The sequence below is a fragment of the Paramacrobiotus metropolitanus genome, unplaced genomic scaffold, assembly GCF_019649055.1.
Source record: "Paramacrobiotus metropolitanus isolate TYO unplaced genomic scaffold, Prichtersi_v1.0 Parri_scaffold0000153, whole genome shotgun sequence".
In the NCBI taxonomy this organism is placed as follows: Eukaryota; Metazoa; Tardigrada; class Eutardigrada; order Parachela; family Macrobiotidae; genus Paramacrobiotus; species Paramacrobiotus metropolitanus.
In genome coordinates, this window is record NW_026570373.1 from 128,341 (window position 1) to 153,644 (window position 25,304).

Here is a 25,304-nt window from a genome sequence, read left to right on the forward strand (position 1 = left end):
ATATTGATTAGACAGATCCAGCACGTGTTTTACACGATGTTTTATGGTTTGTATGATTCCTCGTGAGCACCGTGTCCAGGCCACCAATTTTGAGGTAAACCATCCAAAATCAAAAACGCCGTTAATGACCCAAAATGTTGTAGAGATAGTATTACGGAACATTCCATGGCCTGTACGTACGCTATATTACTTGTCTGTTTCTACTGGTTAATATGAACGCTTTAGTGTCGATGAGATGCTGATAAGTCGCCAGTCGGCTAAAGTTTGTTGTTTAAATTTCGGCTGTTGATCAGTATCGGGGATCAAGTATGCTAAAAGACCAGAAACTCCGTTAGGAGAACTACAATCCCGATAATGGATCCACCGGGAAATGAGACGTTGTCAGAAAACAGTTTAAAGGCTTAACAGTGCTCACAGTTGCAATTCACATCATCGCAAATAAATGTGGAATATGTTCTCGAATTTTGATAAAACTAATTCTTCGGTTCTTATGCACATTTTTATCTACCCTGCTGAGACATACTTTTCTGTGTCCTCTTATCACACAACAATGATCTGTAAAATAAAAAAAGAATATTTGCAGTAAAAACAAAGCTGTGGTATTTAACTGAAGAAAACGCAAAATATATCTCGCAATATTGGCTGTTATTGTGTCTTAATTTTGTTTCTTTTTATGTACCTACATTATGCCGGACGAGAAAGCCAAAGAACTGATTGCTGATGGATTTCAGTTTCTTGCAACCGGACGCTCAAGTTGTGGCATTCCTGTTTCCATCGGTAACTTTCAGCTTTATTAGGAATGAATACAGAGTGTGTCAACTTTCACAGCTGACACTGAGCACCACAATAAGTGCAGTTCAGTTTGGAGAACTCCAGTTTGACGGCGTCCGCTAAGGAGCAAGCTTGGCTGTCGCCCTTGGTGCTACTGTCTCCGAGCTCGGTGATCAGGATTCCATAGCTTATAAATAGTCCGATTATCTAAAAGCAAAAATCAATTTTCTCCTAACGATGTACGTATTTATCCCGAAAAGGCACTAATTAAGGTTATAATCATTTTGCATGGATTTTGATCCGTGAAACATGCATTAGGTTAGGCTGGGCAGATCAGATTAGGTACAAGTTTCAAGCACAATTCGTGAAGCACTGCAGGTCTCACTCACGCTGGCCACGAACACCCGGTCAACGGGGATCATATTGGCAACGCTGAAGACCGTGGGCTGGCTGGTGATTTCGTACAGCCGAATAAATGAATCGTGTTTATTGGTTTCGTCTCCTTCTTTATCGATCAGTGTCTGCAGGTCATCGGAAATGTCCGCCTTGAAAGAGGAGTTACAGCCAACCAGTTTACCAGCTTACACATATATCGGTTGGTAAGGTGCCGCATTTTACCTGTTCTGCGACAAAAATCGCCGCGGCGGTTACGGCCACCACTAGTAACGCCTCCAATATCAGCGACGCCAGGATACTTTTGCCCGAATACTTGTGCAGACTGCTGATGACCCACATGTACAGCATGATAATCTGCGCGTACAAACAGAAGAAGAACACCGCCATCCGCCGATCCAGTTTCTGTATATCGCGACTGAGGGCCGCTTGATCGCTAAGCAGTGCTTCGATAGCTGTTTTATCGGTTTTCTCCGAAGCCAGTAAGTTACTCAGTTTTCGCCGCATTGCCGAAAACCCGAAACCGGCGACGATACATACATATGGTAACAAATTGTACACTAACCGCATAATAACCGTTATTAAGATAAGAAAGATTATAGTGGTCGCATACGATAAGTACACAACAGATGTCGGTGAGAAATTCGGGAATACAACGTAGAAATTCGGGAAATCGCGTAACAGTGATTCTCGCGCCGACCTTAATCCTGCAGAGTTCAGGTAAAGCATGTACCCCAGCAGCGCTAGCGAGAACATGCCGGCGCATAAAGCGGCCGGTACATCACGGTCGTACTGATACACCAGCGCCCTCTGCCGAATGCGTTTCAGAATCGTGGTGATTGTTTTGGAGTGGTACAGAGTAGAAATCGCCGTCAGCATGGAGAAGACGTCCAACTGTCCGTAGCCGAAAACATCCACAAGGTTCTCCAGGGTTCCTGTTAGGCGAAGGACGTCCAAGGGGACCGTTAATATGCATAGTTGCATACCTTCAGGAATGCACAGCTGGTCACATACAGCATATACGCCGTAGTCCAGAATCTCGACAAATGCCTGCTTCGTGATCCCGAAAATTCCGGGATCTCCAAACCACAAGTCTGTAGTACAGTTGTCCATAATCCAAAAAGTAGATCGAGCACCCCCGCAGTGACCTTAACGAGTGTCATGGTTCCGATGCAGCGGGAACAGTACGGCGCTCTATGCAGTTCGTTAGGCGCCTACCACAAACAATTCTGAAAGACTTTGCGACGCGGATGGGGTTGGCGAACCAGCCAGCAAACTGAAGCCTCAGTTCGTGCTCAGTCAGCAAGCCAGCAAGCGATCGAGCGGTTTTTGTGGGATAACGCGTATCGTCAGAGTAGCAACTTGACTTAAAACTGCAACGTGCAAAACTGCAAATGTTAGAGGTTGTGGCACTGAGGTACTTTTTCAATTAAATTATCACCACCTTCCCATTAGGGTACTGTATTAGTGTAGAATCCGCTTGTTTTTCCACTTTTCATAATGCTTATCGTACTTTTCTCGTCAGTGCTAACACATTGTAAGTGTTTCGACAGCCATCTAATAAAAATTATCTATATTTTTGTCCGTCAGCGGTCGAGAAAATTTAATGCATTCAAAACGGGTAGGCAGTTACAGCTGACAGCAGCACTTCTATATTTAAAGTATCTGAGGAAATAATGCCTTTTTCCTAAATGTTTCTGGTGTTTAGGGAATATATAGCCATGCGGTTTCTGGCGCTTGGCTTTATAGAAACCGCAAAAAAGGAATCATTTTTTAACGCCTCTTATGAGTATGTGCCAACAATTCTCAACCAAAAAGATCGTATAAATCACAACGCTCTGATATATAACTGAATAAAGATAAAAGCCACTTCCTGAAATATCCCGTGATTTTTCCTAGGTTTTTGAGTTTCTCCTTTATGCAATAAGGCAGCTGGAACAGGTGAAACGCTAGACTCATTCGCCGAGTACATTTTGTTCTCAGCGCAGGAAGTGAATGAGATCTTGCAATAGGATTACGTGAGTAACACAATGTCAAAGTTTTTACATAACGTTATGGAGAATAACATGTGCAGTTTAATTCGGAGATTTCTAGTTGTGATCATGAAATATTGTGGGTGCGAAAGTCGTGGTCATGAAATGCACTCGGTGGAACGTTACATTATGAAATGTCGGGTTGTTAAATGTCGTGTAACTGATTATATCGGCGACGGTGAACGCCACCGGCTGGCTGGAGATTTCATACAGCTGAACAAACCCATTCAACTGGCCTTCTGTTTCCTGACCATCATCCACAAGCATTTGCAGCGCATTCGAAATGTCAGCCTACAAAAATATACTCAACTTGAAATATTATTGTTAAACACTCAAATTTAAAAATAATAATTTCTTTTGGTAGCATCATCACGGAATTCGATCATCTGACCAAACTTGTATTGACAAAACCGGCCTGTGCTTTGGTTTCACAAAAAAGCTACTGGTTCGTTTTTAACGAATAGCTTACCATCGGACCGCCATCAGGCAACGTTTCTCCATCTCGCGCTTCTTTTACGTTGTCTAATTAGACAACGTAGAAATTACATTAGGGTTTATAAGCCCTAATGTACATGTATTACCTGTTCAGTTAGGAAGACCGCTGCACTGGTGATTGCCACCACCAACAATAACTCGTACAGTAACGGCGGTAGCAACAAACACAGCGCCTGCTTATTGAAACTGTTGATAATCCACATATACACCGTAATCACTAGCATATAAAACAGGACGGAAGAACACAGCAAGGCTCCAGCGCTTCATCTAATTTCCGAACGGCGGCGCTAAGAGCGGTGTGATGAAAGATAAGCGGTCGCACCGCCGTCATTTCGCGCGTTTCAACAACTGCCTTCATTTTCATACGGATCGCCCGAAAAGTGAATGCGCACATTATACAAATGCAGTGCTGTAAACCAGTGCCACGATACCATAATACAGAACGTCAGCGGTCAGCAGCACAGCGCACCATAAGAGCGACACATGTTCCGTGGATGTCCTGGATATGTTATAATAGCGATTAAACTGCAGAAACGACTGGTGTAACAGTAGGTTGCACGCATGCGGCGAGGCACCAATGGTCTGCTGTGCGGTATAAATCAGGGCGCTTAATGAAACGATCACACTTCCGATTATGATAGCTACATTTTGTGACTGATACTGTGCAGTAGAGCCCTGCAACGGATTGGTAAATCCGAACCGCTCCGCATCCACTCCGATTTTCGGAGAGGTTTGGACGGGTTTTCGTTACCAAACTTCGGATTAGGAGTGGTTTCGGAGAATAGGCCGTTCTAAATGGATCGGTTTCGGATGCAGTTGTGAATCCGAATTATCCGTAATTATTATTTAAATTTTTAAAAATTTGTTTGGTCTGGGATTATTGCGTGCTCCCAATGCGTGGCGTTACGTAGTAAACAATAAGCAGTAAGAGCGGAAGTACAGTACTTATTCTCCGTAAAGCGCTACCACCCTCACCCGAAGATTACCGACGCGCGCGCACGCCATGGTTGCCGCGTCGCATTTGCGATAATTTATTCAAGTCAAGTGTCAAAAACTGCTAAAACAAATACCAAGTATTTAGTTGTTTTCATCAATTTCTGCAACAGAAGCTGTTTATTTTTGTAATTCGCGATGTCAGAAGATGCGATCGAGATTTCCAGCGACGAGGATGCTTCAGCACCTAAGACTAGTTCAGGCAAAAAACGTTTGCATTCCTTTTCGGAGAAAGTGTATAGACGCGAAGATGTAGGATCTGGTTTGGACGGTGGCACCTTGTCGAAGGTGCAGGCCACCGGGGCCAGCAGACGTTCGCAGGTGTGGGAACATTTTATGGAAATCCATGAAGTTGGATCAGGCGATATTTTACCCTACATGTATCGTGTCTCGTGCAAAGAGGTTTTCAAGCACATCTCGCGAAACGGCACTTCCCATTTATCCAGCCACATCAAGGACTCCTGCAGGCCAGTTGCTGTGAAGAGCCAACCAAAAATCACTTCCTTCGTTCAAAGTGGAAAACCTCCAGTTGTTTCTGTTACTGCGAAGACAATGGTCACGGAAAGCTGCGTTCGTTTTGTTGCAGAGGTAAGAAATGCAAGCGCAAATGGTCCAAAATTTTATTTTTAATTTAATTTTGCGCTTTGTACAAACCTAAATTATTTTTAAATTTATTCACACTAAGAATTTTATATTTTATTGATTTCTGTATACTTAACGACCATTTTATCATGGCCAATTAATGATGCAATCACTGACAAGTTTTCATGTATTTTTTGCAGGACATGCGGTCGTTTGAGTCTGTGAAAGGGAACCATAGGCTAAAATAGTGTGTAGTGATACACATTTCGTGTACTGATAAACGTGTAGTGTGTAGTTTTAGTTGTCCAAGTGTGTAAGATTAAAAAAGTTCCAAACCGTTAAAAAAATTAGAGGGGGGTCTCTTGGAAATAAAAAAATAATAATTCTACTATTTTTTATAGAATTTCCAGCAATTCTCACAAGAAAAACGTGCGTCGGCTTCGCGCTTCGCGCGAAACCCGCCTTATCTCTCAATTCTACTTCGATCTTAACATTTTATTTCGACCTTAAACTTTCGTCAGCTCGAATAATTTGGTGATAAACGCACTAATTTGCTATTTTTAATCAAAACTTCCGCAATTTCCGCAGTAAAAATAATCTCCGGTTTCGCGCTTCGCGCGGAAGTGGACATTCGCTTTAATTTTTAACACTTAATTCGCATCATGCGTGCGCTGGTTTTGCCTTTTCTTAAAAAAAATGGAAAGATTTTTATTGCTTTTGTTAAAATTTATTGCAGTCACTCCCCCCAGGAGCACCCCCCAGGGGCGCCAAGGGGGAGTGTGTAGTGATAGAATTTGGATATTTTAGCCTCTGAGTCTTAGGGAACGGGTTTATTCGACTTATTCAAACAGCCATTGACATCGGCGACCAGTACGGAAAGATTTCTGCAGCCGAACTTTTGCCACTTCCAACGACTGTGAGCCGAAATGTAGAGAGCACTGCAAAAAAGTTGAGAGCAACCTTATTTCCAAAAATAGCTGAAATTCTGCGCACTGATGGTGGAGCCGTGTCTTTTGATTTTTGGACGGATCCCTGCAACAGCGTTCATTATATGGGAATGACAGTACACTATATCTCCGATTGGAACCTAATGGAATATGTTGTTTTCGTTTCGTGCTATGATCCGTGTGGAATATTTGCATATCACGAGATTATTGGCATATCGTGAAAGTCACGATACAAACGATGACTTAGCAACTGTGCGTTATTTCCGTTGCTGTGTCTTTGGATGTTGTACTTCTCATTTAGTTGTTATCTTGTACTAGTCGTAAAACGGTAATACTTATTAAAGTATTAGCCCGTACTTGGAGACATCACAATTGGCGTGATAGGATTTGAACAGTAGCTACTGGTGTACGTGAAGCATTCTCGTGTTGGTGAGATGGCTACCAAGAGTACGAACGCGTTTGTAATGACAAAGTTTGACCCTGCGACCATGAATTGGTTGGCGTGGAAGATCCGATTCAAGAACTTCCTGCAGTTGACGGAGTTACCGGACTCCAAGCATGGCCTTCTGCTACTGGAAAGTTTGGAAACCCGTCCATTTGAGACCCTGGTTTCCCTCTGTGTGCCTCAGGATCCCCGCATCTATAAGGTGGATGACCTGCTGAAAAGGCTGGATACAGCCTACACGAAGTTCACCTTCAGACATACGGAAAGGGCACAGTTTTTCCACACGAAGCAAAAGGATGGGGAAACATTGGTGGAATATGCGAATCGTCTCAGAGACAAGACGATTTCGTGTGCATTTCCTGCAACAATCCTGGACGAGATGTTGCTGGCCGTTTTCGTGGCGGGAGCTGCGAAGGAGTCGACGCGTCGCCATTTAATGTCGAAGGATCTGTTGACCTTCGAAGAAGCACTGGAGAGTGCCATCAAACATGAGACTGGACTAGAAGAAGCAAAAGGTGAAGGCGCCGAAGTTTTGAAGGTGACAAAAGGAAGAAACAGAGGAAGGGCGGATCCCTGTGAACGCTGCTAATCAGAAAAGCATTCCACGGATGACGGCTTCCACAGAAACAGTATTTGCAATCGATGTGGTCAGAAAGGACACATCCAACGCAAATGTCGACAGAAGCAGACTAATGCGGTTTTCAGTACTTATGAGGATAATACTCGAGAACCGTATGATATTCTGTGATATTCTGACGTAGTAACTTCTTTTAGAAGTTGGGGACGATTGTGGTATATTTGCATATCACGAGATTATTGGCATATCGTGAAAGTCACGATACAAACGATGACTTAGCAACTGTGCGTTATTTCCGTTGCTGTGTCTTTAGATGTTGTACTTCTCATTTAGTTGTTATCTTGTACTAGTCGTAAAACGGTAATACTTATTAAAGTATTAGCCCGTACTTGGAGACATCACAATCCGTCGGTCCGAAAGACTGCCATAAATGTGAGAAAGTTTTTATCGGAGAAGCTTGCTCTACTAGGCCTTAAAGAAAGCGACTGCAGTGAAGTGACGTTTGTCATCGACGCTGGGGCGAACATGGTCGCTGCACTTAAACTGGCAAACTACCCTACCCTTTCAAAGGTACTATGCGCTGGACACTTGCTCAATCGGGTATCCAAGAACGCTGTGAAAAATATGCCGGAAGAGCACCAGATGGTCAACGAAGTTCTGCAAACGTCCAAAGCTCTTGTGCGACCCATCAAAGCCACTACACTGCAACACATGTTGCCCCGTAAAGTGAAACAGGAGGTTGATACACGTTGGAACACTGTGATTGACATGCTGGACTCCTTGCTTTCTATGTACGACGAGATTCAGGTAAGAAAATGTTTTCTTAACCACAAGACAACCCAACTTGCGCAACGATTTATAATTGTAATCTGCTACCACTAAATAAAACAACTACGAGCGATTTTTAGTAATGAACACGAGTACTGTAGGTACTTAATCTTAACAACGATGTCGTGGTTCATGAATACAAATACGTAACAAAACTTTATCCTTGACGACTGCGTACTCGTACAGTCGTTTTTCTAATCACAGTATGCTTACAGTGTCGTATGTCCGCCAGGATGCACTGTGACTGTCTAACGATTGTATAATTTTGCAGGTTTTGTTGGCCGAGCGAAAGGAGGATGAAATGCTGCCAGAACCGCGTGAATTTTTAGAGCAGTTAGTTGAGCTTTTAAGACCGGCCAAACAAGCGACTGCAGAACTGTCAGCGAGCAAATTTCCCACTTGCATTTGGTGCTCCCTTGGCGAAAAAAGCTGGAAGGCTTTTATATGGCAGCTGCTAATGATGACGAAGCGCCAGCAATTTCGGCCTTGCGAAAGATGATGTTGCGTTACCTACGAGAAAAATTTGTGATCGTGGACATTCATCAGATTGCGGCTTTTCTGAATCCTCGAATGCGCACGTTGAAAATGCTAACTGAAGCGGAAAAAAGAGCCGTACATGCACGCGTGAAAGCGTTGCTGCCTGTGATGGGTTCTGGTTTAAGCAGCTTGCATTCTAGAAAGCCGACTACAAGTAGAGCAAGCACGTTTGCTGACTTCGAAGATGATTTAGTACCTGATCAAGAAGACGATGAAATTGGATTATACTTAAAGACATCCGTGCCACCAAGTTCAGCTGACGACGATGAAAGATGGATACCTGAGTTTTGGAAGAACAAAGAGACCGAACTGCCCAGAATGTCGAAACTGGCCAAGCAGATTCTTGCTGTACCGGCGACAAGTACTGCATGTGAACGAACGTTTAGTTTAGCTCGGTTCGTTATAGACGATCGTCGTAATAGTCTTAAGCCGGAAAAAGTTGATGATTTGCTTTTCTTAAAGAGTTACTACGCTAATGCGTCGGCTGGTGTTGCAGAAGACTTTCCCGAGTTTAGTGAATAAATTTATTAAAGTTTTTCGGAGTGGAGCGGAGTGGATTCGGATGGTAGAAAATATTCCAGTCCAGACCGCCGGATGGTGTCCAGACCGCCGATTTTGTGGTAGACCATCCAGAAGCAAAAAACCCCCATAATGATCCGGGATGCTGTACGAGCAGAGACATAGGAACCTTCCATGATTTATAACGTAGGCCAACTCTTTAAGCTTGTATTGTTATCTATTCGATACGGACATGCCAAATGGAATTATAGTGTCGATGATATGCAGATAACTCGGCTGGAATTTCCCTGTGTGAAGTTGGGGTCGTTGATCACTATCGGAGATGAAGTAGGCTCATACAGTAATTCCCTCAGGAGAACGGCAATCTCGATAATGGAACCGATGGGAATGGGCATTGCAGAGACCGATTTAAGGGCTTAACACAAGAATGATGTCTTGCTCACCATCATTGCAAATAAATGTGAGTAAGACTACGCGATAAACTAAACATCTCCTCAGAAAAACGGAAAGCATGAAGTTTCCTCAATTTTTATGCATATTTTTATACATTTTGCATCCATGCTGGTGAACAATCTTTTCTGTGATTCCTGGTAACACAACAATCGTTTATTTACGACAAATGAGTTTTGTTCGCTAACAAAAAAAGCTGTGATAAAGAGCCGAATACGATACCAAAAAATGTCGGCAATATTGGCAGCCACATTATAGACTTTTTTTATGGTTTCTTCTTATACAATATTGTATACCAAAAGCCAGAGGAGAAGATCAAAAAGCCAGTTGATTAAGGCCTTCAGTCAGCTCGTGCAAAGCGCCACGCTTATCTCTTGGCAATGCTGTTTACATCAGTTGTCTATGATTTCCAACTTCATTATGTATGATTTATGAATAAAGAATGGCCGAACTACTACAGTTGACAGTGCCCAGCGCAATAAGAGCAGTTCAGTTTGGAGATTTCCAGTTTCATTGCGTCTTCCAAGCTGCTGCCGCCGCCGGTATTGTTGTCTCCGAGCTCGGTGACCAAAACCCCATAACTGATGAACAGTCCGATCATCTAAGGATAAGAAGCGTCTTAATGATGATGTTTTGACGGTGTCGGGAGAAATACAGTTTCTGTGTATTTCTCCCGAACACGGGCACTCAGGGTTTTCAAACATTTACGTGGATTTTAAGGGAAATGGCCCGGCACATAGCGTCAAAAATTGGATACAAACACTAAAGCTTTCGCTTTTGCGCACTCCGAAACACTTTTTGGTAATACTTTATGTCATTCTAAAGCTAAATGATTTGTATACATTGTTCTGAAAAAAAGTTTGCGCGCGCAACATCCGGTTGCCGAGATATGCCGATCTAAAATGGTCAAAAAGTTTAAATGCATTGTTGTGTACCAAAAGTCTGGTTATTGCCCGATCATCTTGAAAGTTTTCAATAAAAGACACATGGCCATTAAATCGAAAGTGGACCAGTTTCAGGTTCATAGCATTTTTCCATAATTTTAAAATAAATTTTAAAATTTTTGAAATCCATTTAAAAATCGGAAAAAAAATGCTGTGAACCTGAAATTGGTTCACTTTGAACTTCATAGCCATGTGTCTTTTACAGCAAAGTTTCAAGAAGATCGGGTAAAAACCAGACTTTTGGTACACAACAATGCATTTAAACTTTTCGACCATTTTAGTTCGGCAGATCTCGGCAACCGGATGTTGCGCACGCAAACGATTTTTAAAAAAAAATGTACACAAATCATTTAGCTTTAAAATGACATAAAGTATTACAAAAAAGTGTTTCGGAGTGCGCGAAAGCAAAGTTTTGATGTATGTATCCCATTTTGACACCATGTACCGGGCCATTTCCCTTAAACCATGAAACATGCACCAGATGAGGCTGGTGACGAGGTTGCTTTTGGTTGGATTCTGTTTTTTCATGAGAAAAGAAACAGGAAACATAAGCAAGCAAACAATAATAACAATAACATACTGTATATAAAACAGTGGCGGTAATCAACATCTAAAATAATGTGGTCCTCATGCAGCGCTCAGTCGTTTAAATTTGGCAAACTTTGGTAAAACTTCTGACACAATTCGTGAAGCACTGCAGTTCTGACTCACGCTGGCCACAAATATCCGGTCAATGGGGATCATATTGGCGACACTGAAGACCGTGGGCTGACTGGTGATTTCGTACAGCCGAATAAATGAATCGTGTTTACTGGTGTCGTCTTCTTCCGTATCGACCAGTGTCTGCAGTTCTCTGGAAATGTCCGCCTGAAGAAAGAGGGCACAGCGAATCAGTTCATCCAGTATTACTGTCAAAAATAATGTTATCTATCAATAAGGAATTTTCTTGAATTTCTTAACTCGACAATCAATACTCAATGGGCCCAATCAATGCTCATCAAATTTAATGCTTTTTCCCTACTTTGTTCTTTCATGCTATGCGGAAGTCGCACCGCGACAACCGCACTAGATGACAAACCTACCTCAATCGGCAGAGTGGGGTATGCTCTGGACTCCGTAAGTGGTACTGCCTACTTCCGCTAGGTACGAGCGGACTGCTGCCTAACGAAAGTTACCGAAACCAAAACACTCAGGAACTTCCCAAATGTTTAATCACCAAACCGAACGAAGTAATAAACAGAACAGATCAGAACGAGATATGAACTTCCTGCTAACCTAGAGTCACACGACCTTTTAGCTAGAAACAAGCTCACAGATTTAGTTGAAGTTAGAAACTTCAGACTGATTCATTAACCAGAATCGTGGATCGAATTAGCGATCAAATGCGTTAGATAGAACAGCAAGTCATACGTAACGGAACAGACAACACGTACGTCATAACACGTACGTAATACGCGCAACTACGCATAGCGCGTTAGTTCTCAGTAAATTAGAATTACTGATCGTTATACAAATGAATCGTTATTGATCTCCAGATACGTTCCAGCAAATGTTCTAACCGAAGCAACTTTCTTTGTTGCAGTTTTAGCATTCAAATATTCTTGATCGCTGGATTATTTTTATCGATTGCTTTTCAGTGCAAGAGGTCGTTGTGAATGTTTTTATCAGCAAATTAAAACGGTGAATAATAAATGCGGTTGAAGTTAATATTTTACGAATGAATGATTTTCAGTTCGCAAGGTTTTCAGGTGCCGCATAATGCATATTACCTGTTCGGCGACAAAGATTGCCGCGGCGGTAACGGCGACCACCAGGAATGTCTCGAATATCAGCGACGGCAACATACCTTGGGCCGAGTACGTATGCAGATTCTGCACGCTGCTGATAACCCACATGTACAGCATGATAATTTGCGCGTACAGACAGAAGCAGAACACCGCCATACGGCGGTCCAGTTTCTGTATGTCGCGACCGAGAGCCGCATGATCGATTAGCACGGCTTCCACGGCTGCTTTATCGCCTTTCCCCGTTGTTAACAGCGCATTCAGATTTCTGCGCATTGCCGAAAACCCGAACCCGGCGACGATGCAGATGTACAAACTGCGCAATGGCCGCGTAATAACCGTTACTAAGAATAAGAAAGAGTATGGTGGCCGCATACGATAACCACACAACGGATTTTCGCGGGAAATTCGGGAATACAGCGTAAAACGTCGGGTAATCGCGTAGCAAATTTTTTCGCGCCGTCCTGATTCCTGTAAAATTAAAGTGAAGCATATATCCCAGGAGCGATAGCGAGAACATGCCGGTCAACAAAACGGCCGGCACCCTGCCGCCGCACTGATACACTAGCGCCCTCTGGCGAATGCGCATCCGGATCGCGGTAAGGATTCTGGAGTGATACAGAATGGAAACCGTAATTAGCAGGGAGAAAATGTCTACTTGACGGTAGCAGAGAACGTCCACGAGGTTCTCCAGGGTTCCCGTTAAGCCGAGAACGATCGAGGGGACGGTTAGTGTGCAGATCATTAGGATTTTACTAATTGTCAAAACCACCGCATACAACATATACGCCAGAATCCAGAATATAGTCCAGAATCTCGACAAATGCCTGTTCCGTGATCCCGAAAAATCCGGGATCTCCAGACCACAAGTCTGCAGCAGAGTGGTCCACAATCGGAAGAGTAGATTAAGTAACCTAGAAGTGACTTCGACGAGAGCCATGGTCCCACACATCTGGCATAGCGCGGCGTCCTGCAGCCGTCAGTTAGGCGCCCACCGCAAACATTTTCGAAAGACTTTGCATCGTGAATGGGATGTTTAAACCAGCCAGTAAGCTGAGTCTGAATTCTTGCTCAGTCAGCAAGCCAACAAATGAGCGAAAGGATCAAATGTCCGTAATAGAAAATTGCCGAAATAGTAGCTAACATAGTAGACCTACTGTTTGGTGTTGTGGCATTGATGTACCTTTGCATTTAAACTATCACCACCGTGGAAGTGCTGTACTAGGGTTGTACTAGGGATCTATATGGTTTTACGATTTTATAATAGGTACTTATCATGCTTTTCTCGTCAGTGCTTTTCACACATTTCAACTGTTTCTACAGACCAGCTAATGAAAATTATCGATATTTTTGTCTGTCAGCGGCTGACAACTGCATTAAAACTGGTAGGAAGTTACAGGCTACTTACAAGTTACAGCTGACAGTAGTACTGACGAAATAACTATGTGAGAATTTAACGGGTCGGTCAAGTTTACCCACCTTGACGTTTGTTATAAATATGTACCAAAGGTTTTCAACAATACTTTAGCGCAACAAACTGCGCAACAACCGCGTAATAACCGTTAATCAGAATGAGGAAGATTATGTGGACTGCATACGACAACCACAAAACGGATGTCCGAGGAAAATCAGGGAATACAGCGAAGAAGTTCGGATACTCGCGCAGCAGTGATTTATGTGCATACCACAAGGTAATAAAATCTTGATAGATCATATACGCGAAGAGGGATAGAGAGAACATGCCAGTGATGACGACAGTGGCGACATCGCGACCGCATTGATACACTTGCGCCATCTGGAGAATGTGCGTCTGAATAGTAATGATGGTTCTGGAGTTGTAGAGCATGGTAAACCCGATCAGAAAGGCGAAGATGTCCACTAGATTGTAGCAGACAACTTCCACGAGATTCTCCAGAGTTCCCGTCAAGCGGAGAACACTTAGGGGTAACCAGTGCACATAACATTACGATTTTACTGGTCGTTAATACAAACAGGTACACCGTGTATGCTGCAACCCCGAATCGGGGCGCTGATTTGCCATCCAAACCATAAAATTCCGGGAGGCCGACACAGGAAATTTGTTGGATAAACGTCCAAAATTGGAAAATCGCATTGAATGCAACAGACGTAACCTTGTCAATGTCCATTGTTTCGGGCAGTTGACAAAGGTGTATGCGACGGCCTGCAGTACTGCCGCGATGGTTTCGGGTACGATATTGTCAGTCTGAAGCACTATGGCTATTCTCCTAACGAGGTGGTAGATGTTTACACAATCAGTAACCTGAACTACTGCAGAATCAGCAAATAAACGGATGAGATTAAGGATCAGGTTTTAGTTTAGTTTAGTTTAGTTTATTCATTGAGCAGACAAACCCTCGAGGCACTTTCTGGTCTGGTCACTACAATACTTGGACAAAAACAAAAAAATTAAGAGCTACAAGAAATTTTTCGATTTCAACAAGAACAGAAAAGTCTTAACAGATCCACAACCAAACAACTCATTTCCGCTTCCCACTACTTTGTCAAACAAATCTTTCAGCCTCATCGCAAGGGTTGTCTTTCCAATTCGTAGCTTTGCCGCAGGTATATCCAGACGTTCTTTCCGGCGGAAGTCATACCTCAGGCTAATGTCCTTGAACCTTGAATGGAACAAGGTCACACATGTATGCTGGCACGTCAAAACTGTCGCGGTTTCGGATCTTATACAGCCACACTGCTTCCTTCTGGCGCCATCGCTCGACTGCTGGAACTATGCCCAGCTGCTCGTACAGTTGCGGTGTTACCCGAACCGTATCATCGGTGATGGTCCGTAGGGCGGCGTGCTGTCGCTTCATCAACTTCTCCCGCTCTCCCAAAGACGCTGCTGACCAGGCCAATGCACAGTAATCTATGTATGGCTGGACAAAAGCGTGGTGAAGGGATTACTCGCTGGGGATGCTGAGCCCGGACTGTACACGCTTGATCTTTTAATGCCGTAGTTGATGTTTCGCTTCACTTTCACATACTGTTTAGTCCATTTCAGATTGTGGTCCACTTCGACGCCCAAGTACGTTGTATGCTGCTTTATAGTCAATGTCTGACCGTTCAACGTCACCGGCGGGTCGATTTCTTTCCGGTACTTCTGTTCGGTGCAAATAAACATAGCCGCGCACTTTTCACATTCACTGCCAGTCTGTTTTCTTCGAACCACTTAGCTGCAGTCTCCAGCGCATCATTGAGCTTCTTAGCAGCTGCTGCTTTCGTCTTCGCACGGCAGTGAGCAATGGTATCATCCGCGAATGCTTCGATCTCGAAATTCCTGTGCAGCAGCAAGTCGTTGATGTACAAGATAAAGAGCAACGGGCCCAGTACTGTGCCTTGCGGAACGCCGGAAATTACAGGTAGCCAATCGGAAGAGTATTTCTGCGTTTTCACGCGCTGCCGGCGGCCGGTGAGATAAGAATAAAACCAGTTTAGAGCTTGGCCACTAATACCATTTTCTTTTAACTTGACCAACAGCCGTTCGTGATTGACCGAATCGAACGCTTTTTTTAAGTCGAGGAATGCAACCGCGGTGACATCTCCTGATCCATTGCTTGTACCCACGCATCTGTCACTTTCGTTAGCAGCGTTTCACATGAGTGGCCTTTCCGAAAGCCTGATTGTCTGGGTGACAAAATATTATTCGCCTGCAGGAAGTCAAGCAATTGGATCTGTACGCATCGCTCGAAGACTTTAGATATATTGCATAGCAATGATATCGGTCGGAAATCGTCCGCACATCGGGCGTTGGGCACTTTTGGAAGCGGATAAACGTCCGCACATTTGAACACCGAAGGAAAGACACCCGTGCGTAGCGACTTGTTCACCATATGGGTCAACGGAGGGACAAGGATTGATGAGATCCCACCGAGTAGACCAGCTGGTATTCCAAGCGGCCCCGATGCTTTTTCTCTTTCATTTGCTGCAGTATTGACATTATCACGTCTGGTTTGACAGTGCTGAACCTACAAAACAAACTGTTAATTCCGTCGCCCCGACGGGGGCGCTGGTGCGGCATGCGGGAATCCGTGCTGTCCCATCGCAGCAAAATGCTGGTTTAGCGTGTCAAGCGGAACTTCGCAATCAACATGATCTTTTGTTTTCCGCAATATTCTTCCCACTTCTTTCCATAACACGGAAGTTTTTCTTTGATTTTCAGTAAAATAACGTTGCTTTGCCACTCCGATCAGGTATCGCACCTCGCTCCGCAGTCTGCAAAACTCCCGGTGGAACATGGGATATTCATTTGTATTTCTGGCCGCACATCGTCGCTGATATGCTTCGTTCTTTCCTCGGATAGCGGTACGAATGCTCTGTGTTATCCAAGGCGCTTCGCTCTGCTTCACTCGCTTCGTACGAACTGGGAAACATTCATCGATTAAGTCGGAGACGCCACGAACAAAATTTTCCACCTGCGTATTCACATCCACGTTCTCATCCTGAAATTCATCCCGCATGGCAAAAGCATTTCAACTTTGCTGCAAAATCTGCTTCGGTGGTATGCTTCCATAGGCGATACGATATCGTCTTGTGGCGGGGGACAACACACTTGTAGCTCGCAACGGTTCTGCATAATCGGTGGTCCGAAATATCGATGTCTTTGGCAAGGCTGCTGCTGTAATTTGCTGATGGATGGCACAACATCACGTCAATTTTGAGCAAGTAAAATAGGACGAATTTTCCGACTTCTTACGACGACTGGAGATACGAGTATTTCCAACAACCATGTCACTGAGATCAAATTCACTGCACAGATCAGTATAATAGCGATGGAACGGGGAACTCGCGTCATTGGTGTTAATATTCAAATCCCCTGTAATCACATAGTCACTGCTAGGAAACTTACAGAGAACTTCACGGATGTGATCAAATAAACTTTCCGTGTTGTGTGCGTTGGTATCAGGAGCCCGATAAACTGTTCCTAGCAAAACTTCTTTTTTACCCACTCGGACGGACAACCACAAACTTTCCACATCCGCATTTTCCGAGGATACATCAACAATGGAATAAGGAATATGGGAGGGAAGGTAAACAAGAATGCCACCACCACTGCGCTTACGATAGTTTGGAGAGCGATCCTTTCTAATTAACGTATAATTTGGAACTTCATACAACTGAGAGGGATCATTCTCGGACAAATGGGTTTCAGTTAAACAAAAAAATTTAACTAAATTATCGTCACAAGACAGAATTTGCTGCAGCACATCGGCTTTCTCATTATTCAGGCGTTGAACATTTAAATGATGATAAACAACAGTTCCTAGCGGAGACGATTTTTTGGCCCGCATGGCTGCAGTATTAACTGTATTCACACAACCTTACACTTAGAACATACAGAAAATTTAAGGATCATTTCGGTACCAAAAAAAGTTGTTTTACGATAGTTTGAAAATAAAAGAACGAAGGAACTATTGCTGGCTAGACAGAGCTAAATTTAGCCCGCCAGCCAGCACGAAACTTTTTCCACTGTGCATCCTTGCACTGATGCTCTGCCCGCATCATGCCTCGCTAACTTGGTAGAAAACAGCGACTTCCGTAAAAATGTTGCGTTGCGTCTGGGAGAAACAATCGCTACACTTCACGTATGCGTATTAGGCGGGGATAGTCGATGATCTGAAACTCCACGGGCATGTAAACGATCGGCCAGAAGACTGTCCGGACACGATGGTATCAGCGGGGAGTTCAATTAAGAATTAAAGACGGCCGGTTTTCCTGGCAAGAATTTAGCCAAAAGGTCTGCCTGTGAATGACCAGAAGACGCCGAATCCGATCACACTTGTACCTGGGAACCCGCAAAACCAGTAGCCCTGGATGTGACGGGCGTAGTTACACACGCAGTTTCGTATACCGGCCAGGGAGAAAACTGGCAGAACACAGATGCGCGCAACCAAGATATCATTTAATTCCTGCAGTATTTACGTACCTTGGGGTGACGGAACCAAAAGCTTGGGAAGAAGATTAAAACGGTATAGCTGCTAGCCTGCTAGAAACGAACAAAGGAGTTTCTTAGGCAGCGGTTATCCTACAATTTACTTACAGTATAAGTATATTTAAATTATCGTCACAGGCACATGAGCTAGGACACATGTTTAATTGTTAAAAATATTATGTTATAGGAACCCTCTGGGTTCCATAAAGATACAGGACGTCCATAACGTGCTCGCAGTTACAAACCATGCCCCTAGTGTTCACTTAATTCCATTTTCAGTGTAAATGTTATGCATCAGAAGGGCAAAATTTTTCTAATAATCATATGGTCTATTGCATCCAGTCAGCCAGTACGTGGTCATCTCGAATGTTCCCTTTATGGCCAGTGTTCCCCGGCGATCGACGCTGTATTCGGGAAAATTTTCCAGTAAGGTTTTGGATTCCGAACTAACGTGTACACGTCCCGGCAGACCCTGACTGCACATTCGCGAGGCTAAATTGACGGTGTCCCCAAACCTGCAAAGGAAGGTGTGCACATAGACCAACGAGCTTTCCCAGTTATCATTACTGCGAGTATGCTTACAAACAATAGCGTAGTCTTCTCAGTCCCAGGACACCCGCCGCACAGGGACCTGCAAATAGATCAGGCAATCAGCCCCTTATTCCACTTACAGCACAACTGCTAATCTACAAACACTGCAATCCTACCAGAATGCAATCCAACCTTAAACCGTAATGCTCTAAGAAAGGTCAGCTGCGACTCGAATTCCATAAGCTTTAAAGCGAAAAAGGCAATCCGCTGAACGTGGTTATCACCAATTCTTTCTGGCAATCCGCTGGCCACCTACCAATCCATAACTAGCTAGATATTCTCATTATTGTCCGTTTGTACTCATGTAGCGCATGCTTACGAACCAAATACGAATCTCCAACAGCTTCCACTTTGTACACATCGCATCGCGTTGACAGCCGGTCGAAGCAGGCCTCCGTGTCTCCGATCAGACTGATCGTACTTTCCGGACTGTTCGCCTCAACAAAATCCACAAAACCCGACAGGTCCGTGAACATCACCGTCACTGAGTCGAACAGCTCAGGCATCACGTCACGACCCACACGTAACTGCTTCACGATTGACCTGTAATTAACGGAAATAATCGAATGCGATCAGAACAGTCTAATGGCCGCGAAACATAGCACTTTGTAATTATCGATGATCAAGTTTGCCATTCTAAACATACCGTGGTAAAAATTGACCAATAATCGCATCACACTTGCTCATCTCTTCCTGCAAATTGTATGTCCTGTTTGCTACCAAATTTTCCAAATCTTCGGAATAATCCGAGAGGCGCTTGTAGATCTTATCAATTAATTTCGTCCGACTAAGCGTGAGTAACGGCGAGATGTCGGCGATGCGCGACCGCAAACGCGGCATGCTGGGTCGCTGCTGTGGATCGGCAATCCAGCATGACCGCAGCAGACTTTCGAAAGCGGCAAAATTCGTGAATTCAACTGCGCCGTGGTAAAGGTTGCCATTTCGAGAGACCAACTCGTTTAGTTCGTCTAAAAAACATTAGAGTAAATTACAGTTGTTTAGTGCCTGTGCATGTACCGCACATAAAGGTAACCTTTAGTCAATGCTTGAAACTTGTGAAATAACGCTCCATTGGTGAGGATCTCATAGATGATGAACCCGGATGAAAATACATCCAGCGCTTGCATGGCTTTGGTATCATCGGGATTCGGCTTTTCTTGAGTCAGCCAGTACAGTGGCTCGGTGAGTTCACTGTCACTGACAGGCTCCATTTTCTCGCAACTGGTGCACAGCTCAATGCTTAACCGGTCGAATCCGTAATTGGTTATTTTCAGTGTGAAGTGCTTGTCAATCCAGCACGTTAACGGTGTGATGCGACCGTGATAGCGCAGTGGAGATTGATGCAGAAAGCACAGCGCCTGAAGAAGAAATTTGGCAGTTGCAGTAAGTACCTTTATGGATAATACTTACCTCGAGATAATCGACGATGAGCGAGCTTATAAAAGCAAAATCTCTGGTGGCCAGACTGCTGTGTATATCGCGGAGTGTGCCGCGCGGTGGACATTCCGTCGCCGCGCAGATCGTGTAGACGCCAGACTTGTCCAGGGATATGGCTATTCCCAGGAACCGGCAGAGATTTTGATGTTCTAATCTGTAGAACTTAAAAACAGCTCACACGTTTTTGCGGCAGTGCTATTTTTTTCTGAGGCGTTCAGTGGTGCAATGTGTGCTACCTTTCGTAAGAGAACCAGTAGGCTATGATGTGTGGACATTTCTTGGAATGTTACGCTGTAGTCACGCCGGCCTATCTTTACCATCCGCACGGATTTTCCACGGTAGACGGCAAATGATTGGTTCGATTCTTGCTGAAAATGGAGCAATGGGTCATTTACGGGATGATTAAAGGACGACCTAAGCGCATTCTAAGTGGTGCTAATATTCACCACTTCATTTGTCTGTGAGTCATCGTGTACGTTTTTCCCTGGACCAGGAGCGAAGAATGTCGAGACGGACGATTGGTGGCGTTTCGCAACGGGAATGCTGGCAATGGTCACCTGCCACCACGGGTCGTACAATATGCGCTCCACGGTTTTCCGCTTTTCTTTCCTACATTACCCCGAGGTTGCTTTAAACCTACTGAGAAGCTGTATCAGCAAGTCTTAAATTTATTTTATTGACCCACCTTATGTAAACCGTCATTGCGACCGCGACTATTACCATTGCTCCAACCAGACTAAGTATGGTGTTTCGTATCAAGCGAGTGTCACCTGTGGCCCATACACATACACGACCAAATTCTTGTTAACTGGTTCTAGTTGACGGTTCTTACGCTCTGGTTGGCACACTTTCTTCTGATTCATGTAGCCACAGAATGGCTCGTTTGGTGGCGGGAAGGTCGCGTTAGCCCATATGGTCAACCTGGTGACCTCTTCCAGGTCATCGAATTTTCCGAGTTTTTGCATAAACGGCTGAAAATGAATGTTTTATGGAGTAAAACACTGAAACCTGTTCGTGCATGGTAAGAATGGCAAGTTAGCGCCAAACGTCCCAAGTGCGAAAACGGATGTTGTTAAGTATGGGAAACACGTAGGAATGCATTTGAGCGTGTGCGTACTTACTTGACGGCTGCCGCCGGATGTGAAATATGATATTATGAAATCAGCCCGCCGCTGCCCATTACCATCCACGTAGATGGTGCCGCCCCCGTTGTCATCCGTGAAGGTTCGGTTTAACATGTACTTTACCAACGTGATCCCTGTTAAATCAGCTGGGTTTTCTCCAGCCGATAAAGAATCATTCAGCGCCTGAAAAAAATTGAAAAAAACAGGAATCTGGACATTTGAAATTTACAACGCAAATCAATTTGATGTTTACTTGGGAAACACTTGTAACTGCCAAATACGTGTCCACCAGCGTGATAAACGGCTATAAACGATTACAGGAACATTTCTTTCAAAAACATTTATTCGTACGTTGCCGTTATCAACGAACAACTCCCCCACAGTGACCACATACCTGATCGGCAAGCGAATAAGTGAAATTGTAATCCCTCTGCGATCTTTTGACGAATTCACCTCCAAGCGTTGGGTTGGGACCATCGTAGATATTTCGCGGTTGGACGACCAGAAGCGATTGGAAAGCTTGAAAAGCGACCTGCAAAACGCGTGCTGCACGTGCGGTTGTTGCCTGCATTGGTAGTGTACAGAAAATCAGCAAAGGTCAACAGATTTATACCTCGTCGTTGCTGTCATTGTAGCGCCAGTGCATAAGTCCGAGCATTTTATTTTTCATACTTTCCACAGCAATATAGACCTGCGATACAGATAATAAGTAGCAGAACAGATTATAAAGGTTAACGTCACAAATTGCATCTTTTTCAGGTATTATCATCGTGTGCCACTGCTTACATATTCTCCATTAGTCATTTGTTTTGCAGCTGCAGTGACCTGCAATAAATGTTCTGAGTGGCTATTTCCAAATTTATCGCATTTTGTTTTTTCGAAATAGGATTTTGTGTTAGTACCAGAAACTCTCGCAAAAATGCCGCATGGCCGAAGTACAGCACAACTGTAAACCGAAGCATGTCAAATTAATTAGGACATTGTAATCGCGATATTCCCGTATGTTCCCCGGGAATATTACGGCGCAGCAATTTTCATATATTTTACAGTTATAATATTTGGCCCGCCATTTAACTAACCTCGGCTGTCTTGGCGTATATCATCCAGAAGGGATGCAAATTGTCCATAGGGCTTCCCCGGTGTCGTGGCAATACTGCGCACGGTGATGGACATACTGCGATCCTTCCTGAGCTCACCGAGCAGTGCAGTCGCTAACAGGCTGTAGAACGGCGGCGATGCGGTGTCGATCACGAAAAACACCGACGTCCACGCGTATTTGTTGAGGAGCGCCACGTACAACTGCGAGCACTGTGATAAGGGGAAGTAGTTGAGGCCGATCCAGGTGGGATACAGCTGGCGATTTCGGATTTGTGGACTGACGGACGTCCTAAAACAACACATGGTGCAAAATTTTTCATTACACACTGACAGAACAAGCCTTGTTATCTCTTATGATATGCACTGTAGAGATGGGCATCGGACAAGGTTCCTTTACCCTTATCCTATAATCCTATCCGACACTTTTTGAAATTATCCTTATCCGACCTTTTATCCGAATTTTTTTTATTTCTTTATACTTATCCTATCCTTATCTGACACTCGGATATCCCAGCATAATCGGATAATTGTCCAAAAAGACAATTTTCAACAAAAACAAAAAAAATCAGACTCGGCAAATGATTGTCTTAATCCAGTCAAATTATCCATTACGGTTGAACAAAATTTCGATGTTCTTAATTCAGAAGAAGAGTTATGTAAAGGAGTTATACGACATCGACAGAATCAAATAATAAATTATAACCTCAGTTTTCAATATCGATGAACTTCAGGTTTACGTTAAAACGATGAGATAATGGACTAGTGCAAATGCGTGAATCATGTTTCATGCTCCGTACAAAAAGCGGATACGAAAGCTGCAGTTTGCTAAATTGTTGCAGCATAACACAAAAGAACAACTGCATCTTGGTGCTGCGACAATCTTTAATATTGCAGTGTCACTGCTACCGCTTGTAATTCTTGTAATTTAACAACGTAATTTAATACCGCAAATAAATTATTTCGATTCTCGGATAAAGTTCGGACAAGCACCCATTATCCGAACCTATCCGTAGGCTACGAGGCGTCATCCTTATCCTAATCCGTATCCGAGCGGTTCGGATAATTATCCTTTATCCTATCCGAAATTCGGATTCGGATAGGATAAAATCGGATATTCCTATCCGATGCCCATCTCTAATGCACTGTCGCCGTGAACGGTTTGCACTATGCACATGTACGATTGTTTTTAATACTGTTTATCAGAAAGACAGCGGAAAAATGATTTGCTTACGTAGAAATCCATACATTGTTCCACTGGGATTGAAAATACGGCATCTCGGTTGTTTCGACGCAAGCTGCATACGAAACCAAAATTATTTCACTCCAGAAACTATCTAAGAGAATGTATATAACTACTTGTGAAGTGTTTAACACATTTTTCACCAGCAGTTTTAAGCAAGAAAGTTTCAGGGAAGTGATGATCGGTACCGGGTATGATAAAGACGGTAAGGTCGTTTTTCTTGCGCTGTCCGTAATGCCATTCCGACACCAGTCTGACGGCATTATCACTCAAATCCGCACAGGTTGTCCGCACTGGATCGGATAAAATGGTCAGATTGAAGCGCATGGTGGTATTGAATTTGATGGAAACATATTCCGTAGCCACGGATAAAGCGGGCCCCAGATACACCAACGAGCCAAACCCGATGGGCGCCCGGTAACAAACAGCCACCACGCTGACGTTGAGCAGGGCGCTTGTGCACATTGCACCATATACGACTGATACGAGCATAATTTGCAAAATATAAGCCATTTGTTTATCACGCATATTTAGGGGTGGAACGCACTGATCACTACCATGAAGATTAGATTATTTAATAAGCTGCATGCTGATGTCAGCCAAATCCTAACGGTGAAATTGGGATCGGCTTTCTCCTCTCAGCTGGCTTGTAATCGTCCTGATTGATATTGACAGCTTATATTTTGCGCTTTTAGTTGAATCACCAAACTGAAATGATTCGGCTGCATCGCCCACGGTAATACAAGTCCCATCAGCAGATCTCGTCACTCGCCATCAGGTACACGTAAAACATTCCCTGCATCCACGCCGTACTTCGTTACTGCGATCGTTTACTTGGCGGCTTCGATGCTTCGGTGCTCGTATTAGCATGAACCTTTAATACGTATCACGTCATAAGTACAAACTTAGTACTTATGCAGTTATAGCTTTCTTACGTGGAACGTGAATAACACACCAACGAACAGCTATAAATAATCGTAATTACAACCGCGCGCTGCATGCTTACACACCGCTAAATAGATCGATTAAAAGCTCAGACGGTAATTGTGCAGAAGTGGGCCAGAAAATAACATCTTAAGTCTGAATTATTACGGGGCGAGAAAGCAGCCAGGCTGCGGGAATGCGGCTGCGACGGTGTGGGACTGTGACTCTGCGGGAGTGCGGTTCTACGAGGCTGCGGCGCTGCGAGATTGCCACGTTCTGGGACTGCGGAGCTGCGAGACTGCTGTGTTGCGGCCTTGCGAAACTGCGGCGCTGCGAGATTGCGGCACTGCGAGACTGCGGCGCTGCAAGCTGGACTTGTGGTGTTGGTGTGTTGCTAAGCTGAATGCTGCTGAAAGTAGCCGCTGCTGCTGCTGCTGCTGAATGCTGCTGAAAGTTTTTCGAGGAACCCATTGAACGGTTGAATTAGTTATAGTCCACCGTTTAATTAGACCACCGAGAATTTAGTCTAATGAGCGCCGTCCCTCGTACAAAGAATCCGTATTATTAAATTAACGTTCTGATTATCCAATAAATAGTACCACTCTTCAATAAATGCGTTTATTCAATAAATTATTTATCAAT

General features: G+C 44.0%; 1 protein-coding gene across 1 annotated transcript; it reads right to left on the reverse strand.

Annotated features, from left to right (window-relative positions):
• Positions 1 to 10,024: 10,024 nt before the first annotated feature.
• Positions 10,025 to 24,514, reverse strand: LOC129599714 (atrial natriuretic peptide receptor 1-like). Its single transcript, XM_055498023.1, has 23 exons — positions 23,927 to 24,514; positions 23,730 to 23,793; positions 22,480 to 22,787; positions 22,303 to 22,346; positions 22,187 to 22,225; positions 22,014 to 22,091; positions 21,795 to 21,932; positions 21,398 to 21,583; positions 21,109 to 21,247; positions 20,962 to 21,046; positions 20,723 to 20,885; positions 20,513 to 20,644; positions 20,250 to 20,438; positions 19,873 to 20,197; positions 19,486 to 19,807; positions 19,163 to 19,382; positions 18,956 to 19,091; positions 18,831 to 18,879; positions 18,602 to 18,763; positions 13,984 to 14,235; positions 12,284 to 12,614; positions 11,226 to 11,381; positions 10,025 to 10,171 (listed from the first exon to the last, which is right to left on the reverse strand). The coding sequence occupies exons 1-23, from the start codon at positions 24,264 to 24,266 to the stop codon at positions 10,025 to 10,027; spliced, it is 4,005 nt and encodes a 1,334-aa protein (XP_055353998.1). The 5' UTR covers positions 24,267 to 24,514.
• Between the last annotated feature and the right edge of the window lie 790 nt (positions 24,515 to 25,304).